The following is a 14,196-nucleotide window of genomic DNA, read 5'->3' as shown; positions in this document are numbered from 1 at the left end:
GGCAAACTCTGTGGGATGTATAACTGTTTCTATGTCTTCTTTCTGCAGGGATGAATTGTAAAAGCTACATCGACTTGACCTGAATATAGTATTTCAGTGACTTGCTCATCTCCAGTTCTAAAAGCCTTTTTGAAAACCAACAGCATCGCAGCTTGCTTTGGACTTTGTTATACTGTTAGAATCAGCATGAAAATGCGTGGTTTTGTGGGTTTTCCATTTATTTTTTTAAAACAGCCCAGAGATAATCTGACAGAGGGATGACGAAGGGTTACTTGTGGGTTATTTGGGCAGGGTTACTCCAACATGGTCTGATTTTACTTGCAGGTGTTAGAAAGAAAGGGATTTCTGCAAAACTGGGGGAAAAAAGCTGGTTTGTGAACTCTGATTTTGTTTTATAGGGGTGGTTTTTCTTCTCTTGGACACTCATTTCAGTTCTCATTGATCGATTTGCTTCTGTGCACCCTATGACACTACGAAAATATCTGGTTCAGTTATCTGTTATAGGAGCCTTAGAAAATAGAAGTGAGCTTCCTTTTTAAAACTTTTGATGTGGTGTCATAGAATAGCATGTAATAGATACAATCAGCTGCTTTGATAGATACCTTAGAAACCAGGCCTTTGTATATACTATACTTCAAGAGATCACAGAAGGTGTCTCATGTACCCAACTGTTCGATCTGGACACAATTGACGATTCTCCTCCTGCCTTTCAAAATGACAAAAAATGCAAAGTTCATTATTTTTCCTGTTTATAACTTACTACTGATAGTGTATGAATTTAGCCTGCTGTGTAAGCTCTGTCCTAATTATTGAACAGTTTATGCAGTGCTGCTTTGCCAAATAAAGTTAAAAGCAAAAATGAATTTGGTGGTTTTTGCCTGTAGAACAGAACGCGCAGTGGCTAGAAATGAGTGAAATGGTTCCAAGCCCGTTTTCAAACAAACCTGTTAATATTTTAGGTGCAATTTGAACAGACTCAGGAAATTGGTATGTGGTGTGATAGCCTCATTTTATTCTTGGTGAAAAAGAGCCGCTTCCTTAAGGTCTGGGAGCTTTTTCACTTGATTAAGGTCCGTGAGTCTGAGCTGTCGGGATCAAGGTCAAAATCACCACTCTCTTTGAAACTTAATTAACATACCGTATTAGCTATTGGTTCCTGGTGTTAACAGAGGGGTTTTTTTTAAATCATCTAAATGTTTATTTTTTTTCAATTCAGAATGTAAAATTATATTGAATACCAGGAGAACTGAATTAAACACTGCAATCCTCACCTTCAAGGAATTTACTATATAGAGGTAGAGAAGCTGGATATATTGGCAGAATGGAGTGAGAAAATAGATATAAGTAGTAGACACAGTAAATGAATACTGTCTATAGGGAAACAGCATGGCTTAGTGCAAAGAACGTGAGTTTGGGACTTGGAGAACCTAGGTTCTAATCGGGGTTCTGCCACTTGTCTGCTGTGTGACCTCGGGCAAGTCACTTAACTTCTCTGGGCCTCAGTTCCCTCATTGGTAAAATGGGGATTAAACTCTACTCCCTCCTACTTAGATAGTGAGCTCCATGTGGCACAGGGACTGTGCCCAACCTGATTATCTTGTAACTACCCCAGTACTTAGTATAGTACTAAGAATAGTATATTATATAATAGAATAGTATCCTATAAGTATAGTACCAAGTGTAGTATTGAGAAGCAGTGTGGCTCAGTGGAAAGAGCACGTGCTTGGGAGTCAGAGGTCATGGGTTCAAATCCCGGCTCCGCCAATTGTCAGCTGTGTGACTTTGGGCAAGTCACTTATCTTTTCTGTGCCTTAGTTACCTCATCTGTAAAATGGGGATTAAGACTGTGAGCCCCATATGGGACAGCCTGATCACCTTATATCCTCCCCAGCGCTTAGAACAGTGCTTTGCACATAGTAAGCGCTTAACAAATGCCATTATTATTATTATTATTATTATTATTGTTCCTGGAACATAGTAAGCACTTAACAAGTACTATTTTAAATGTATATATTCCTCTAGACTGTAAACTTGTTACGGGCAGTGAACACGTTTGCTAATTGACGAGAAGCAGCGTGGCTCAGTGGAAAGAGCGCGGGCTTGGGAGTAAGAGGTCATGGGTTCGAGTCGCGGCTCCACCGCTTGTCAGCTGTGTGACTTGGGGCAAGCCACTTAACTTCTCTGTGCCTCAGTTACCTCATCTGCAAAATGGGGATTAAGATTGTGAGCCCCACATGGGACAACCTGATCACCTTGTATCCTCCCCAGGGCTTAGAACAGTGCTTTGCACATAGTAAGCGCTTAACACAATTATTATTATTATTAATTCTGTTGCATTGTACTCTCCCAAGTGTTCAAAACAGAGCACGTAGGCACTCTATAAATACCATTTCTATAAAATCCATTAAGGGCAAAAATGGCTGAAGGCTAAACCTCAACTCTTTAGGCTTTACTCTCGCATCAGTAGGGTCCTGTGTGTTGTACAGTACTAATCTGTGACTAATGCACAGATTAGTGGGTTAATCAGAACACCTGGGTTCTAATCCTGGTTCTGCCGCTTATCTGCTACGTGACCCTGGGCGAGTCACTTCATTTTTCTGGGTTTCAGTTCAATCCCCATCTGTAAAATGGGGATTCGGACTGTGACTCACCTTTGGGACGGGGACTGTTGCCGACTCGATTAGCCTGTTTCTATCCCAGCGCTTGGTGCAAGCGCCTGGCATGTAGTAAGGATTTAGTCAATACTATTAAAAAAGAAAATCCTGACCAGCCCAGGAGCAACGGGGGAGCCGAGGGACGGCAGCTTTTAGTTCATGGGTGAGTAACGCTGGCATCAGCTGGCCCCCAACAACCTCCCGCCGAACGGAGAAGACCACCCCCGGTCCCGGGATCTGAGCTGAGGTGGGCCGAGACTTCCTCTGGATGGTGGCGGCAGGCCGCTGGGACCACTGAGGCAGCAGCCGGAGCAGCTAGAGAGTGGGTGACGTCGGCAGAGTGGAAATGCCACTTCCCTGTACTGTTAATGAGGAGCCTGGTCAAATTAGGAGAAGGCCGGGTTTTTATACAGCGTGGCTCAGTGGAAAGAGCACGGGCTTTGGAGTCAGAGGTCATGGGTTCAAATCCCAGCTCTGCCACTTGTCAGCTGTGTGACTTAGGGCAAGTCACTTAACTTCTCTGTGCCTCAGTTACCTCATCTGTAAAACGGGGATTAAAACTGTGAGCCCCCTGTGGGACAATCTGATCACCTTCTAACCTTCCCGGCGTTTAGAACAGTGCTTTGCACATAGTAAGCGCTTAACAAATACCATCATTATTATTATTATTATTATTATTATTATACGGGCCCAGGAAGCAGCATTGGCAACGGCTGAGTCAGCGACTGCCACATTTCCCCGGTCAGACCAGAAGGGATCAGGGGAATTTAGATGGTCAAAAAGTCTTGGGCAAGATTCCACACTTACAGGCCTTTCAAAAAGCTGAATCCTCAGCACATACCACAGTCTCCGAATGGGCTTTGAAAAGACAATCCTCTCTTTAAAGCGTGTTAGCGCTTTGGCTTCTGTTCCCAGTGATCCGAAATGATTACCTTGGGGAATAGGAACTGGCTTTTGATTATGTGTCTGTAAGCATCAGTTTCGTTGAAGTTGGGAAATGATCTGTCGGTTTATCCTATCATTTCAAGTCACAGTGCCGTGTCGTGCATGCTCAATCTATGCCTTTAAAGAAAATGAAATTTTGACGTTTCCTTTGAGTGTGTTAAGGGTGTGATAGCGGCATTGAAACAGAGCTTTTACGTGGAGAAAATTATGGGCACTTTGCTATTAAGAAGTCACCTGATTCTGGAGGTGGGTATTCATTCAGTCGTATTTATTGAGCGCTTACTGTGTGCAGAGCACTGTACTAAGCATTAAGGAAATTCTTGATTTTTTTTAAGCCTTCATAGTGCTTAATTACATAATTTCAAATTCTGCCTTAATTTGAGAGCAGTTTGTCTCACAATTACACATGTACTTTTAGATTGTGAACCAAAGTGTGTATACATTAATGCTATACGGCAATACAGTGTAGCCTTCTGTAGGAATTTACAGCAATCTTCACATTTGTAGGGTATTTTAGGAATCTCTACTTAGTTTATTTGCCTTTTTCTTGATCAGTTTTTTGGTCCAATTTTACAGGTGGAGGGTACTTTTAAGGGTAAATAGTCTGAAATCTAAATCTGAAGGATTTTGAAACACATTTTGTAAAAGACAGACATAAAGTCTGCTTTAAGGTGAGGTTTTTAAAAGGTGGATCTGCCTAGATAATTGGATTTCGGTCAAATTTTAAAAAATATGACTGGTATAGGTAAGTTTCACTTAATTATTAATTAAATAAAAAAGCACTTGGAAGCCAACATCCTTTTGTGCGGGCCATGACATACGTTCATGTGGGGATAAAAGTTAATCAGAACACACAAGGAATATGATCCAGGGATAATTTGAACATTAAGTTTCTATTCAGCAGCATGGCTCAGTGGAAAGAGCCCGGGCTTTGGAGTCAAAAGTCATGGGTTCAAATCCCGGCTCTGCCACTTGTGTCACCTGTGTGACTTTGGGCAAGTCACTTAACTTCTCTGTGCCTCGGTTACCTCATCTGTAAAAAATGGGGATTAAGACTGTGAGCACCCTGTTGGACAACCTGATCACCTTGTAACCTCCCCAGCACTTAGAACAGTGCTTTGCTCATAGTAAGTGCTTAATAAATGCCATTATTATTATATCTGGGGTAAATAGGAATCATTTAATCAACCAATCAATCGTATTCATTGAGTGTTTACCGTGCTTATGGTGCACTGTACTAATCGCTGGGAGAGTATAACAGTTTTTAGATACATTCCTTGTCCACCACAAGCTTACAGTCTAGAGGGGGATACAGACATTAATATAAATACATTACGGATATGTACATAAGTTCTGTGGCTCTGAGGGAGAGGTGAATAAAGCGTGCAAATCTGAGTGCAGAAGGTGACACAGAAGGGAGTGGGAGAAGAGGAAAGGAGGGCTTAGGAAGGCATCTTGGAGGAGATGAGCTTTTAAAAAACTTTGAAGGCAGAGAGAGTGTTGGATACAAAGAGGGAAGGTGTTTCAGGCCAGGGGCAGGATCGATCGATGGATAAATTGTATGTGGATGAGAGGTGGGCAGCAAGATAGATTAAGGTTCAGTGAATAGGTTGGCATTAGAGAAGTGAAGTCCATGGGTTGGATTGTAGTAAGAGAGCAGCGGGGTAAGATAGGAGGGGGCAAGGTGATTGCGTGCTTTAAAACCGATGGGAATCAATCAATCAATCAATTGTATTTATTGAGCGCTTACTATGTGAGAGCACTGTACTAAGCGCTTGGGAAGTACAAATTGGCAACACATAGAGACAGTCCCTACCCAACAGTGGGCTCACAGTCTAAAAGGGGGAGACAGAGAACAGAACCAAACATACCAACAAAATAAAATAAATAGGATAGAAATGTACAAGTAAAATAAATAAATAACTAAATAAATAGAGTAATAAATATGTACAACCATATATACATATATACAGGTGCTGTGGGGAAGGGAAGGAGGTAAGATGGGGGGATGGAGAGGGGGACGAGGGGGAGAGGAAGGAAGGGGCTCAGTCTGGGAAGGCCTCTTGGAGGAGGTGAGCTCTCAGCAGGGCCTTGAAGGGAGGAAGAGAGCTAGCTAGGAAGGAGTTTGTTCGATGTGGCGGTGGATGGGCAACCTCTAGAGGTTCTTATGGAGTGGGGAAACATGGGCTAAATATTTTTATAGAAAAATGATTCGGGCAGTGGAGTGATGTATGGATTGGAGTGGGGAGAGAAAGGAGGCAAGGAGGTCAGCGAGGCTGATGGAGTAATCAAGGAAGCTAGAGCAGGTTTATTTAGGAATTTTCATAATTTGGAGGGTATCCCTAATTCCCAGCTTTTTTTTCCCCCAAGCAAAGCTCTCAAGCAGCCACCACGTGGTGGGAGCACATAGTCTTTGGTTTCTGGTATCAATCAGCGGTGGGAGCACATAGTCTTTGGTTTCTGGCATCAACCAATCAATCACAGCGGTATTTATGGAGAGCACTGTACTAAGCACTTCGGAGAGTACACTTTAACAGCCAGATCATCCTCTTGGCCCTAGCGGTCTTTAACCATTCCGGCTTTAAATAAATATTTTTAGTTGATTTTTTGAATCAGTGATACTATTTTATTCCCGACTCATCTTGTCTTTCTTGGGCGTGGTTCAGCCATGGTTGCTGAGTCCTTGGAGTCCTAGCAAATGGCTGGAGATCCTAATTCCTTATCTTTCCTTAGTAGCTCTAACTACAGGATGGCTAATTTTGGTCTTAAGAGTTGTGGGCCCAACTCTGATTTCCTCAGATAAATGCCTCATTGAGGTCTAATACAGTCTCCTCTTCAGTCTTGCTATGTCTAACTTTCTCGGGACATGGTCACCTCATTTTGAGCTTACATCTCTGAATTCCTTTGCAAGAAAATAATGTTTTCCAAACAAATTGCATCTCATAAATCTTCAGACTGCCAAGATGTGACCCATAGCCATTTTCATTTGTGGAAGGGAGCGTTGGTGACTGCTGAAAAGCACAGACATGAATTCTTAGGTCTAGGTATTCAGGATGGGATCCCTGCTTCACTAGTTCTGCAGTGTTGAGTCATATCTGGCCTGGACATTGAACTGAGCAACCTGTCCAAAACCAGGCAATTCTCTAAAAGTTCCATTTATCAGGTTTAATTTTGCCTAATAATATTAATAGTGGTACTTAAGCACTTACTAAGTGAAAGAACTGTTGTAAATGCTGGAGTAGATACAAGGTAATCCAGCTGGACACTTTTTTAAATGGTATTTGTTAAGCGCTTACTATGTGCCAAGCACTGTTCTAAGCACGTGGATAGATACAAGGTAATCAGATCGTCCCACGTGGGGCTTACAGTCTTAATCCCCATTTTACAGATGAGGTAACTGAGGCACAGAGAAGTGAAGTGACTTGCCCAAGGTCACACAGTGGACAAGTGGAGGAGCCGGGATTAGAACCCAAGTCCTCCGACTCCCAAGACCATGCTCTTTCCACTGAGCCACACTGCTTCTCATATTCATTCATTCAATTGTATTTATTGAGCGCTTACTTTGTGCAGAATACTGTACTGAGCGCTTGCAAAGTACAATTCAGCAGCAGTTAGAGACGGTCCCTCCCCAACAACGGGCTCACAGTCTAGAAAACACGATGGTGAAGATGACAGTGGTGATTCATTCATTCATTGTCGTATTTATTGAGCACTCACTGTGTGGAGAGCGCTGTACTAAGCGCTTGCAAAGTGCAATTTGGTAATAGATGGAGATATGAGTTCCTGTCTCACATGGGGCTCACAGTCTTAATCCCCAGATGAGGTAACTGAGGCACAGAGAAGTGAAGTGACTCACACTATTGCTGTGTTGTACTCTAAGTGCTTAGTACAGTGTTCTGCACACAGTAAGCGCTCAATAAATACAATTGAATGAATGAATGTGATAGAGGCAGGATTAGAACCCATGTCCTCGGACTCCCAGGCCTGTGCTCTTTCCAATAGACCATGCTGCTAGTGTTCTTCAGTTCCCTCATGCTTCTGCTGCTAAAAAAAATTTCCCTTTCCCTGAATAACAAATACAATGCACAAAGATTTAAGAACAAAATAGGGTTTATTGGAGTTAGTTTATTTTACATGGAGTACCAACACTGGACTTCTTCGTTTATAAGAATTTGTACACCACTGACTTTAATTCCTTGAAGTACAAAATATGACATACAAAAAGGCATAAGCCTCAATCTGCCTTGATTTTATTGGGTATGTCTGCATGCAGATAATACTCTCACGCATGAAAAACAAAAACTGCACAGTACAACATAACACTACTATACACATCTTAATTCGTTCACACATAGTTAATTGCTTTAATCTAAAAATGGCCCCTGAAGAGAAGCTCAGGAACTTTTCTCAGTGCTATAAACTCGATGGCCAAGAATCTTGATTTTCTCAGGAAGCAGACACGATGTCTCGTTTGGGTGAAGCTAAAATTTTGCCTGGAATATCAAGCTCACAGTAACAGAAGCAGCACTGATTTGGGGAGTTTGAATGAAAATATCCTCTCATTCATTAGGCAGAATACTGAAAGTGTGATATACGTCACCCTCCTAAATGCTTTGATAAAAGGTCATCAGCGTGGCTCTGTGGAAAGAGCACAGGCTTTGGAATCAGAGGTCATGGGTTCAAATCCTGCTCCACCAACTGTCAGCTGTGTGACTTTGGGCAAGTCACTTCTCTGTGCCTCAGTTCCCTCATCTGTAAAATGGGGATTAAAACTGTGAGCCCCCGTGGGACAACCTGATCACCTTGTAACTTCCCCAGCGCTTAGAACAGTGCTTTGCACATAATACCATTATTATTATTATTATTATCCAGTCTTAGATTAGTGAGAAAGACGTCATTTTCAGATTACTTTTTTCAAAGCCCTTTTATGATCTGCCATATTTCCATTTGTTACCCTCTCCACTACCGCTTGTTTTGCAAGATTAGACTGGTGCTGAGAAGATTAAAAAAACCGTTACATATGTCATTCAAAAGGCTATAAATCTAGGATGAAGAGCTAGAGTGGTCAAGCTTGGGAAAAATTTGAGGAAAAGGTCATAAGTCTGTGATGAGGTATAGATTCGTCCATAAGTGCTTCAAGCATTCAAACTTGCTGTTGGGCAATAGATTTCCTGCTGAAGATGTTCATTCCTGGGGGGAAATGTGTGGGCTCTAACAAACGGTAGATTGTATTACAAGAACTTTACAGTTCTTTATTGACTTAAGGAAGCTCTTATTCAAATAAAATACCAACTGGTTTGGAGAAACAACTTATCAAAATATGACAGATGTTTCTCCAAACGAGGAGTATTTTTAACTGGAGTATCTGTCTTTGGTCACCGGCGAATTCTACTGCACCTCAGCTAGTGTATAAAAAGGCTTTTGGTTCTCTGATTTATTGATTGCTTACTACGTGCAGAGCACCGTACGAGATGCTTGGGAGAGTACAATACAGCAGGGTTGGCGGACACATTCCCCCGCCCACAGCAAGGTCAGCTATGTGACCGTGGGCAAGTCACTTAGCTTCTCTAAGCCTCAATTCCCTCGTCTGCAAAATGGGGATTGGCCACGAGCCCCATGTGGGTTATGGACTGTGTCCAATCCGATTCGCTTGCATTTACCGATCCCAGCGCTCAGTACAGTGCCTGGCACTTAGTAAGCACTTTACAAATACCATAAAAAACAAACCACAAAAATGGGCTTACGGTCTAGAGGGGTACGGAACCAACCGCAAAGAATTAACGTTCTTACTGCCCTTTCCACGCCTGTTTCTGTGTCGTGTTCTCTGCCTTCTCCCACCTTATTCTCTTTTACCTCTAGCTCGAACTATAGGGTATCTGCCAGTCAATAACAGGATCAATAAGCGAGGTGAAAATTTAAACACTAACTCCCAATGGCCTCCTTTCTGTGATGCAACATATTTTGCAACAGATGACCAATACCATGCATATAATTTCTGGCACATTGATCTGCCTTAAAATTGATTTTGATCATTTGGACATTAAATATACATATGTATGTATATATATCATTTGGACATTAAATATACATATATATATATATACATACATATATATATATATACATGTAAGTATATTTCAAATTTCAATGATGGTCTTAGGTGGTCCATCCCACTGCTAAGAGCTGGAATACCAAATTTCCTGAATTGGTGAACCTTTTAAAAAAAAAATTCCCAGTAGCCGTCTTCACACAACTTCGGCAAGGGTGTTGGTTAACTGGAGAATCGGACACAGGTAGAAATAAGCAAATGAGATTTTCAGCCACTTGAATCACATTTTATTATAGGTACATCCCATTTATAAGGTAGTCAGACTCCTCGGACGTAATGGGGCGGGCTTTTTTAAGTTTCTGCCTCACCAAACGCAGTCGGCAAGCAACCATAAAAAGCAGCAAAGCAGTGATGGCCAGGCCTAAAGCCAGGGGCAACACGGCACCTGAACAAAGGAAGGAAAAGGAGAGTCGTTAATGCGTATCATTCTCCGTTTCAAAGCAGCCCAACAAATCTTACTAAATGGTAATAATAATAATGATGGCATTTATTAAGCATTTACTATGTGCAAAGCACTGTCCTAAGCACTGGGGAGGTTACAAGATGATCAGGTTATCCCACAGGGGGCTCACAGTCTTCATCCCCATTTTACAGATGAGGTAACCGAGGCCCAGAGAAGTGAAGTGACTTGCCCAACGTCACACAGCTGACAAGTGGCGGAGCTGGGATTTGAACCCATGACCTCTGACTCCAAAGCCCGGGCCCTTTCCACTGAGCCACGCTGCTTCTCAATGGTAAATGGTAAAAAACTAGCTTCGCATCATTATTTGCACTTACAGATAAAAGTTTTCAAAAGGTTACTGTATCGATGCACTGGGCCCTTCCTAAAATATATCCAGGTTATTTTCTCAATGACTTCTTGCGGCAGTGATTACTATAAACTGATAGTGTGGTAGTGAGGAAGTAGTCTTATTTTGAATCTCACACTTACCTGAAGTGATGTGTGCGATTCAAAATAAGACTAAGCCAAGCCTCGATTTCATTTTTAAACAACAAATAGTTTGTACAAATAATCAAAAAGAAGGTCTAGGCCGAAAACAGTAAACCCTATTCAATGATAAATCAATCACTTACCTGTAAACCAGCTACTTTCCCACTCAAAAATCAGTGGTTTCACTACATTTTCAAATAAAGTAGTAAAACATGCCTGATAAGAAGCAGCGTGGCTCAGTGGAAAGAGCCCGGGCTTTGGAGTCAGTGGTCGTGGGTTCAAATCCCGGCTCTGCCAATTGTCAGCTGTGTGACCTTGGGCAAGTCACTTCACTTCTCTGGGCCTCAGCTGCCTCATCTGTTAAATGGGGGTTGACTGTGGGACAACCTGATCACCTTGTATCCCCCCAGTGCTTAGAACAGTGCTTTGCACATAGTAAGCGCTTAATAAATGCCATCATTATTATTCTTTTAGACTGTGAGCCCGCTGTTGTGTAGGGACTGTCTCTATATGTTGCCAACTTGTACTTCCCAAGTGCTTAGTACAGTGCTCTGCACACAGTAAGCGCTCAATAAATAAGATTGATGATGATAACTATATTAGAGATTCTACTTTTTGGAAAATCTGCTGCAGACCTATTGATCTTGTAGCATGAATTCCCATAAGCAAGTTGAACCAAGTAAATGAACTAAAGGTTGTTATACCGTTTAATGCAATACCTTCAGAGTTTTTCAATGGGTTGGATAGTGCTGGCAATAGGGGTGCCAATTTTTAATTGTGAGGGGCAAGACTCAGAAAAAATGACACACATGTGGGGCTGGGGTGGGGAAAACACAGGCCTACCTGAGAGCGAGGAAGGGGAAACGCACGCACATATGGGACTGGCAGACAAGCTGTCTCCCTATTCCTTGTAGGGCCCAAGACCCATGTTCTAGGCATCTACATAGTAGCCGGGCCTCTACTTGCCACTCATCCAACAGAATGTATTGAGTGCTAAGAGCTGGGAAAATTATATGTGTAAGAATTCAACGGACAATCCCAATCCTCAAAGCCTTATTGAAAGCACATCTCCTCCAGGAGGCCTTCCCTGACTAAGCCCTCATTTCCTCTTCTCCTACTCTTTTCTGTGTTCCCCTGATTTTCTCCCTCTATTAACACCTGTCCGCCCCACAGCACTCTATGTACGTAACCATAATTTATTTATAGTAATGTCTGTCTCCCTCTCAAGACTGTAAGCTCGTTGTGGGCAGAGAAGGTGTCTACCAACTTTTGTATTGCTATATTGTACTCTCCCAAGTGCTTAGTCCAGTGCTCTGCACACAGTAAGGGGTCAATAAATATGACTGATTGATTAATTACACATGGTCCCTGAATTCCAAGGGATTCTGTCAAAGAACAAGGGTGGAGAAGAAGTGGCTGTAGATACAAAGAATGGTGAAACAATGAAAATCCAAGGCCCAGGACAATGTAAAATGTGACAACACTAATAATAATAATGGTGTTTGTTAATAATAATAATAATGATGGCATTTATTAAGTCCTTACTATGTGCAAAGCACTGTTCTAAGTGCTGGGAAGGTTACAAGGTGATCAGGTTGTCCCAAGGGGGGCTCACAGTCTTAATCCCCATTTTACAGATGAGGTAACTGAAGCCCAGAGAAGTTAAGTGACTTGCCCAGAGTCACACAGCTGACAATTGGCAGAGTGGGGATTTGAACCCATGACCTCTGACTCCAAAGCCCGTGCTCTTTTCCAGTGAGCCACGTGTCCAGCACTGTTCTAAGCACTGGGGTAGATGCAAGCTACTCAGGTTGGACACAGTCCCTGTCCTACATGGGGCTGACAGTTTTAATCCCCATTTTACAGATGAGGTAACTGAGGCATACAGAAGTTAAGTGACTTGTCCAAGGTCACAGCAGAGAAGTGGCGGAGCCAGGATTAGAACCCAGGTGCTTCTGACTCCCAAGCCTGTGCTCTACCCAGTAGGCTATGCTATAAGGGTAATGATAATCAATCAATTGTATTTATTGAGCACTTACTGCATGCAGAGCACCGTATTAAGCGCTTGGGAGAATAAAACACAACACGTTCCCTGCCCACGATGAGCTTGCAGTCGAGAGAGATAATGAGGATGGAGCATCCTTTTGGGAACAAGGGATAAGCCTAGGTCCTGAGATTTCAGGAGGGCAGAGCTTCTGGGAAGAAATTGATTTTAGTGCTAGTGATTGCCCAGTGCTGCTAGTACTTTCTCTTCCCTGCCCGTCAGGTTTGAGCCGGGGCATGAAGTGCAATGAGTGAGCAGGCCAAGGAGGTGAGTTGGAGTTGCAGATTTAATTGGACGCATTTTCCTGGTGGGTCAGAAGCCTACTCTGATTCTACCCTTCCAAATCCCTCACTGCATTCTCAAGTGTAGAACAGGGTGAATAAGGTGGTTCTTCTTGACAACCTGATCTTTCCCCTTTTAGACTGTGAGCCCACTGTTGGGTAGGGACTGTCTCTATGTGATGCCAATTTGTACTTCCCAAGCGCTTAGTACAGTGCTCTGCACATAGTAAGCGCTCAATAAATACGATTGATTGATTGATTGATTCTTCTATCCAGGACTTTACTTCCAGTGCTGATGGGCAAAGTCGACAGGATCTACACAGGGCACTGTGGCTTGAGGAACAGAAATCCCGTTGGGCACCGAGGGCAGAGGCAAGATGAGCCTCTGGCCTGGTCCCAGAGCTCAGCAGGGTGAGAGGAACCCACCAGGACTGGGGCTGGGATGGAGGAATCAAGACGGGACGGCCAGCAAGAGACAGGCTGACATCTTTTAGACTGTGAGCCCACTGTTGGGTAGGGACTATCTCTATATGTTGCCAACTTGTACTTCCCAAGCGCTTAGTCCAGTGCTCTGCACACAGTAAGCGCTCAATAAATACGATTGATGATGATCTCACTCCACTTTCGGATCCCATTTGGCTCCCGGGTGCAGGTAGGAGGGCACAGACGCCGGGTGCCCCTTTGCCATTTGTAACAGACATGCATCATGTGTGTATCATGCGGGTAATGCAATATAACATAAAGGCATCATGTGGAACCTGAGCAGAAACTGACAGATCCTAAGGGTGTCCCCAGGGCGCTTTGCACATAGTAAACTTTTATATTTTACAACCATAAATGGCTATTTATAACCATAAATATATCCCAAACACTGTCATATCTTTTCACTTGTGGGGACTTTGTGTTTGTTCTCTTTCAAGTTTGGAAGCACTGTGAGCATTTCTCTCTTCTCTTTGATTCTTCTTCCACAGATATAACACTGCTACAGAAAATCAGGCTTCGTGTTGGTCAAAAGTCATGTGATTTTTGTTTTGTTTTACCTATTCCCAAATTACTCAGAAAATCAGGGAAGCTATTTGCCTGCTTGTGGACTCATGGATTCTGAATGTAAATTGCTTTATATTATCTTTTTGATAACAAAGAGTAAATTAAATAGGCAAAATGATACCTATGTTCTTCTTTTAAAGGAAACCTGGATGCTGGGAAGTCTGTTATGTTCTGAGAAAGGATTT

At 42.7% G+C, this 14,196-nt stretch overlaps 2 protein-coding genes across 3 annotated transcripts in view; one reads left to right on the top strand and one right to left on the bottom strand.

Moving 5' to 3' along the window:
* The window catches only part of PCMT1 (protein-L-isoaspartate (D-aspartate) O-methyltransferase), a 46,957-nt gene extending 46,094 nt beyond the window's left edge, over positions 1–863 (top strand). For both annotated transcript variants that reach the window (XM_038767543.1, XM_038767552.1), the window contains exon 8: positions 49–863. In XM_038767543.1, the coding sequence (XP_038623471.1) occupies positions 49–61 (13 nt within the window). In that variant the 3' untranslated portion in view covers positions 62–863. The remainder of the gene's footprint in view (positions 1–48) is intronic.
* Positions 864–9,918: 9,055 nt separating this feature from the next.
* The window catches only part of LRP11 (LDL receptor related protein 11), a 62,119-nt gene continuing 57,841 nt past the window's right edge, over positions 9,919–14,196 (bottom strand). The window contains exon 9 of the mRNA XM_038762295.1: positions 9,919–10,093. Coding sequence (XP_038618223.1) covers positions 9,939–10,093 — 155 coding nt within the window. The 3' untranslated portion in view covers positions 9,919–9,938. The remainder of the gene's footprint in view (positions 10,094–14,196) is intronic.

The sequence above is a fragment of the Tachyglossus aculeatus genome, chromosome 2, assembly GCF_015852505.1.
Source record: "Tachyglossus aculeatus isolate mTacAcu1 chromosome 2, mTacAcu1.pri, whole genome shotgun sequence".
In the NCBI taxonomy this organism is placed as follows: Eukaryota; Metazoa; Chordata; class Mammalia; order Monotremata; family Tachyglossidae; genus Tachyglossus; species Tachyglossus aculeatus.
Note: the sequence above shows the minus strand (reverse complement) of the source record. Positions and strands in the feature narration are given on the sequence as shown.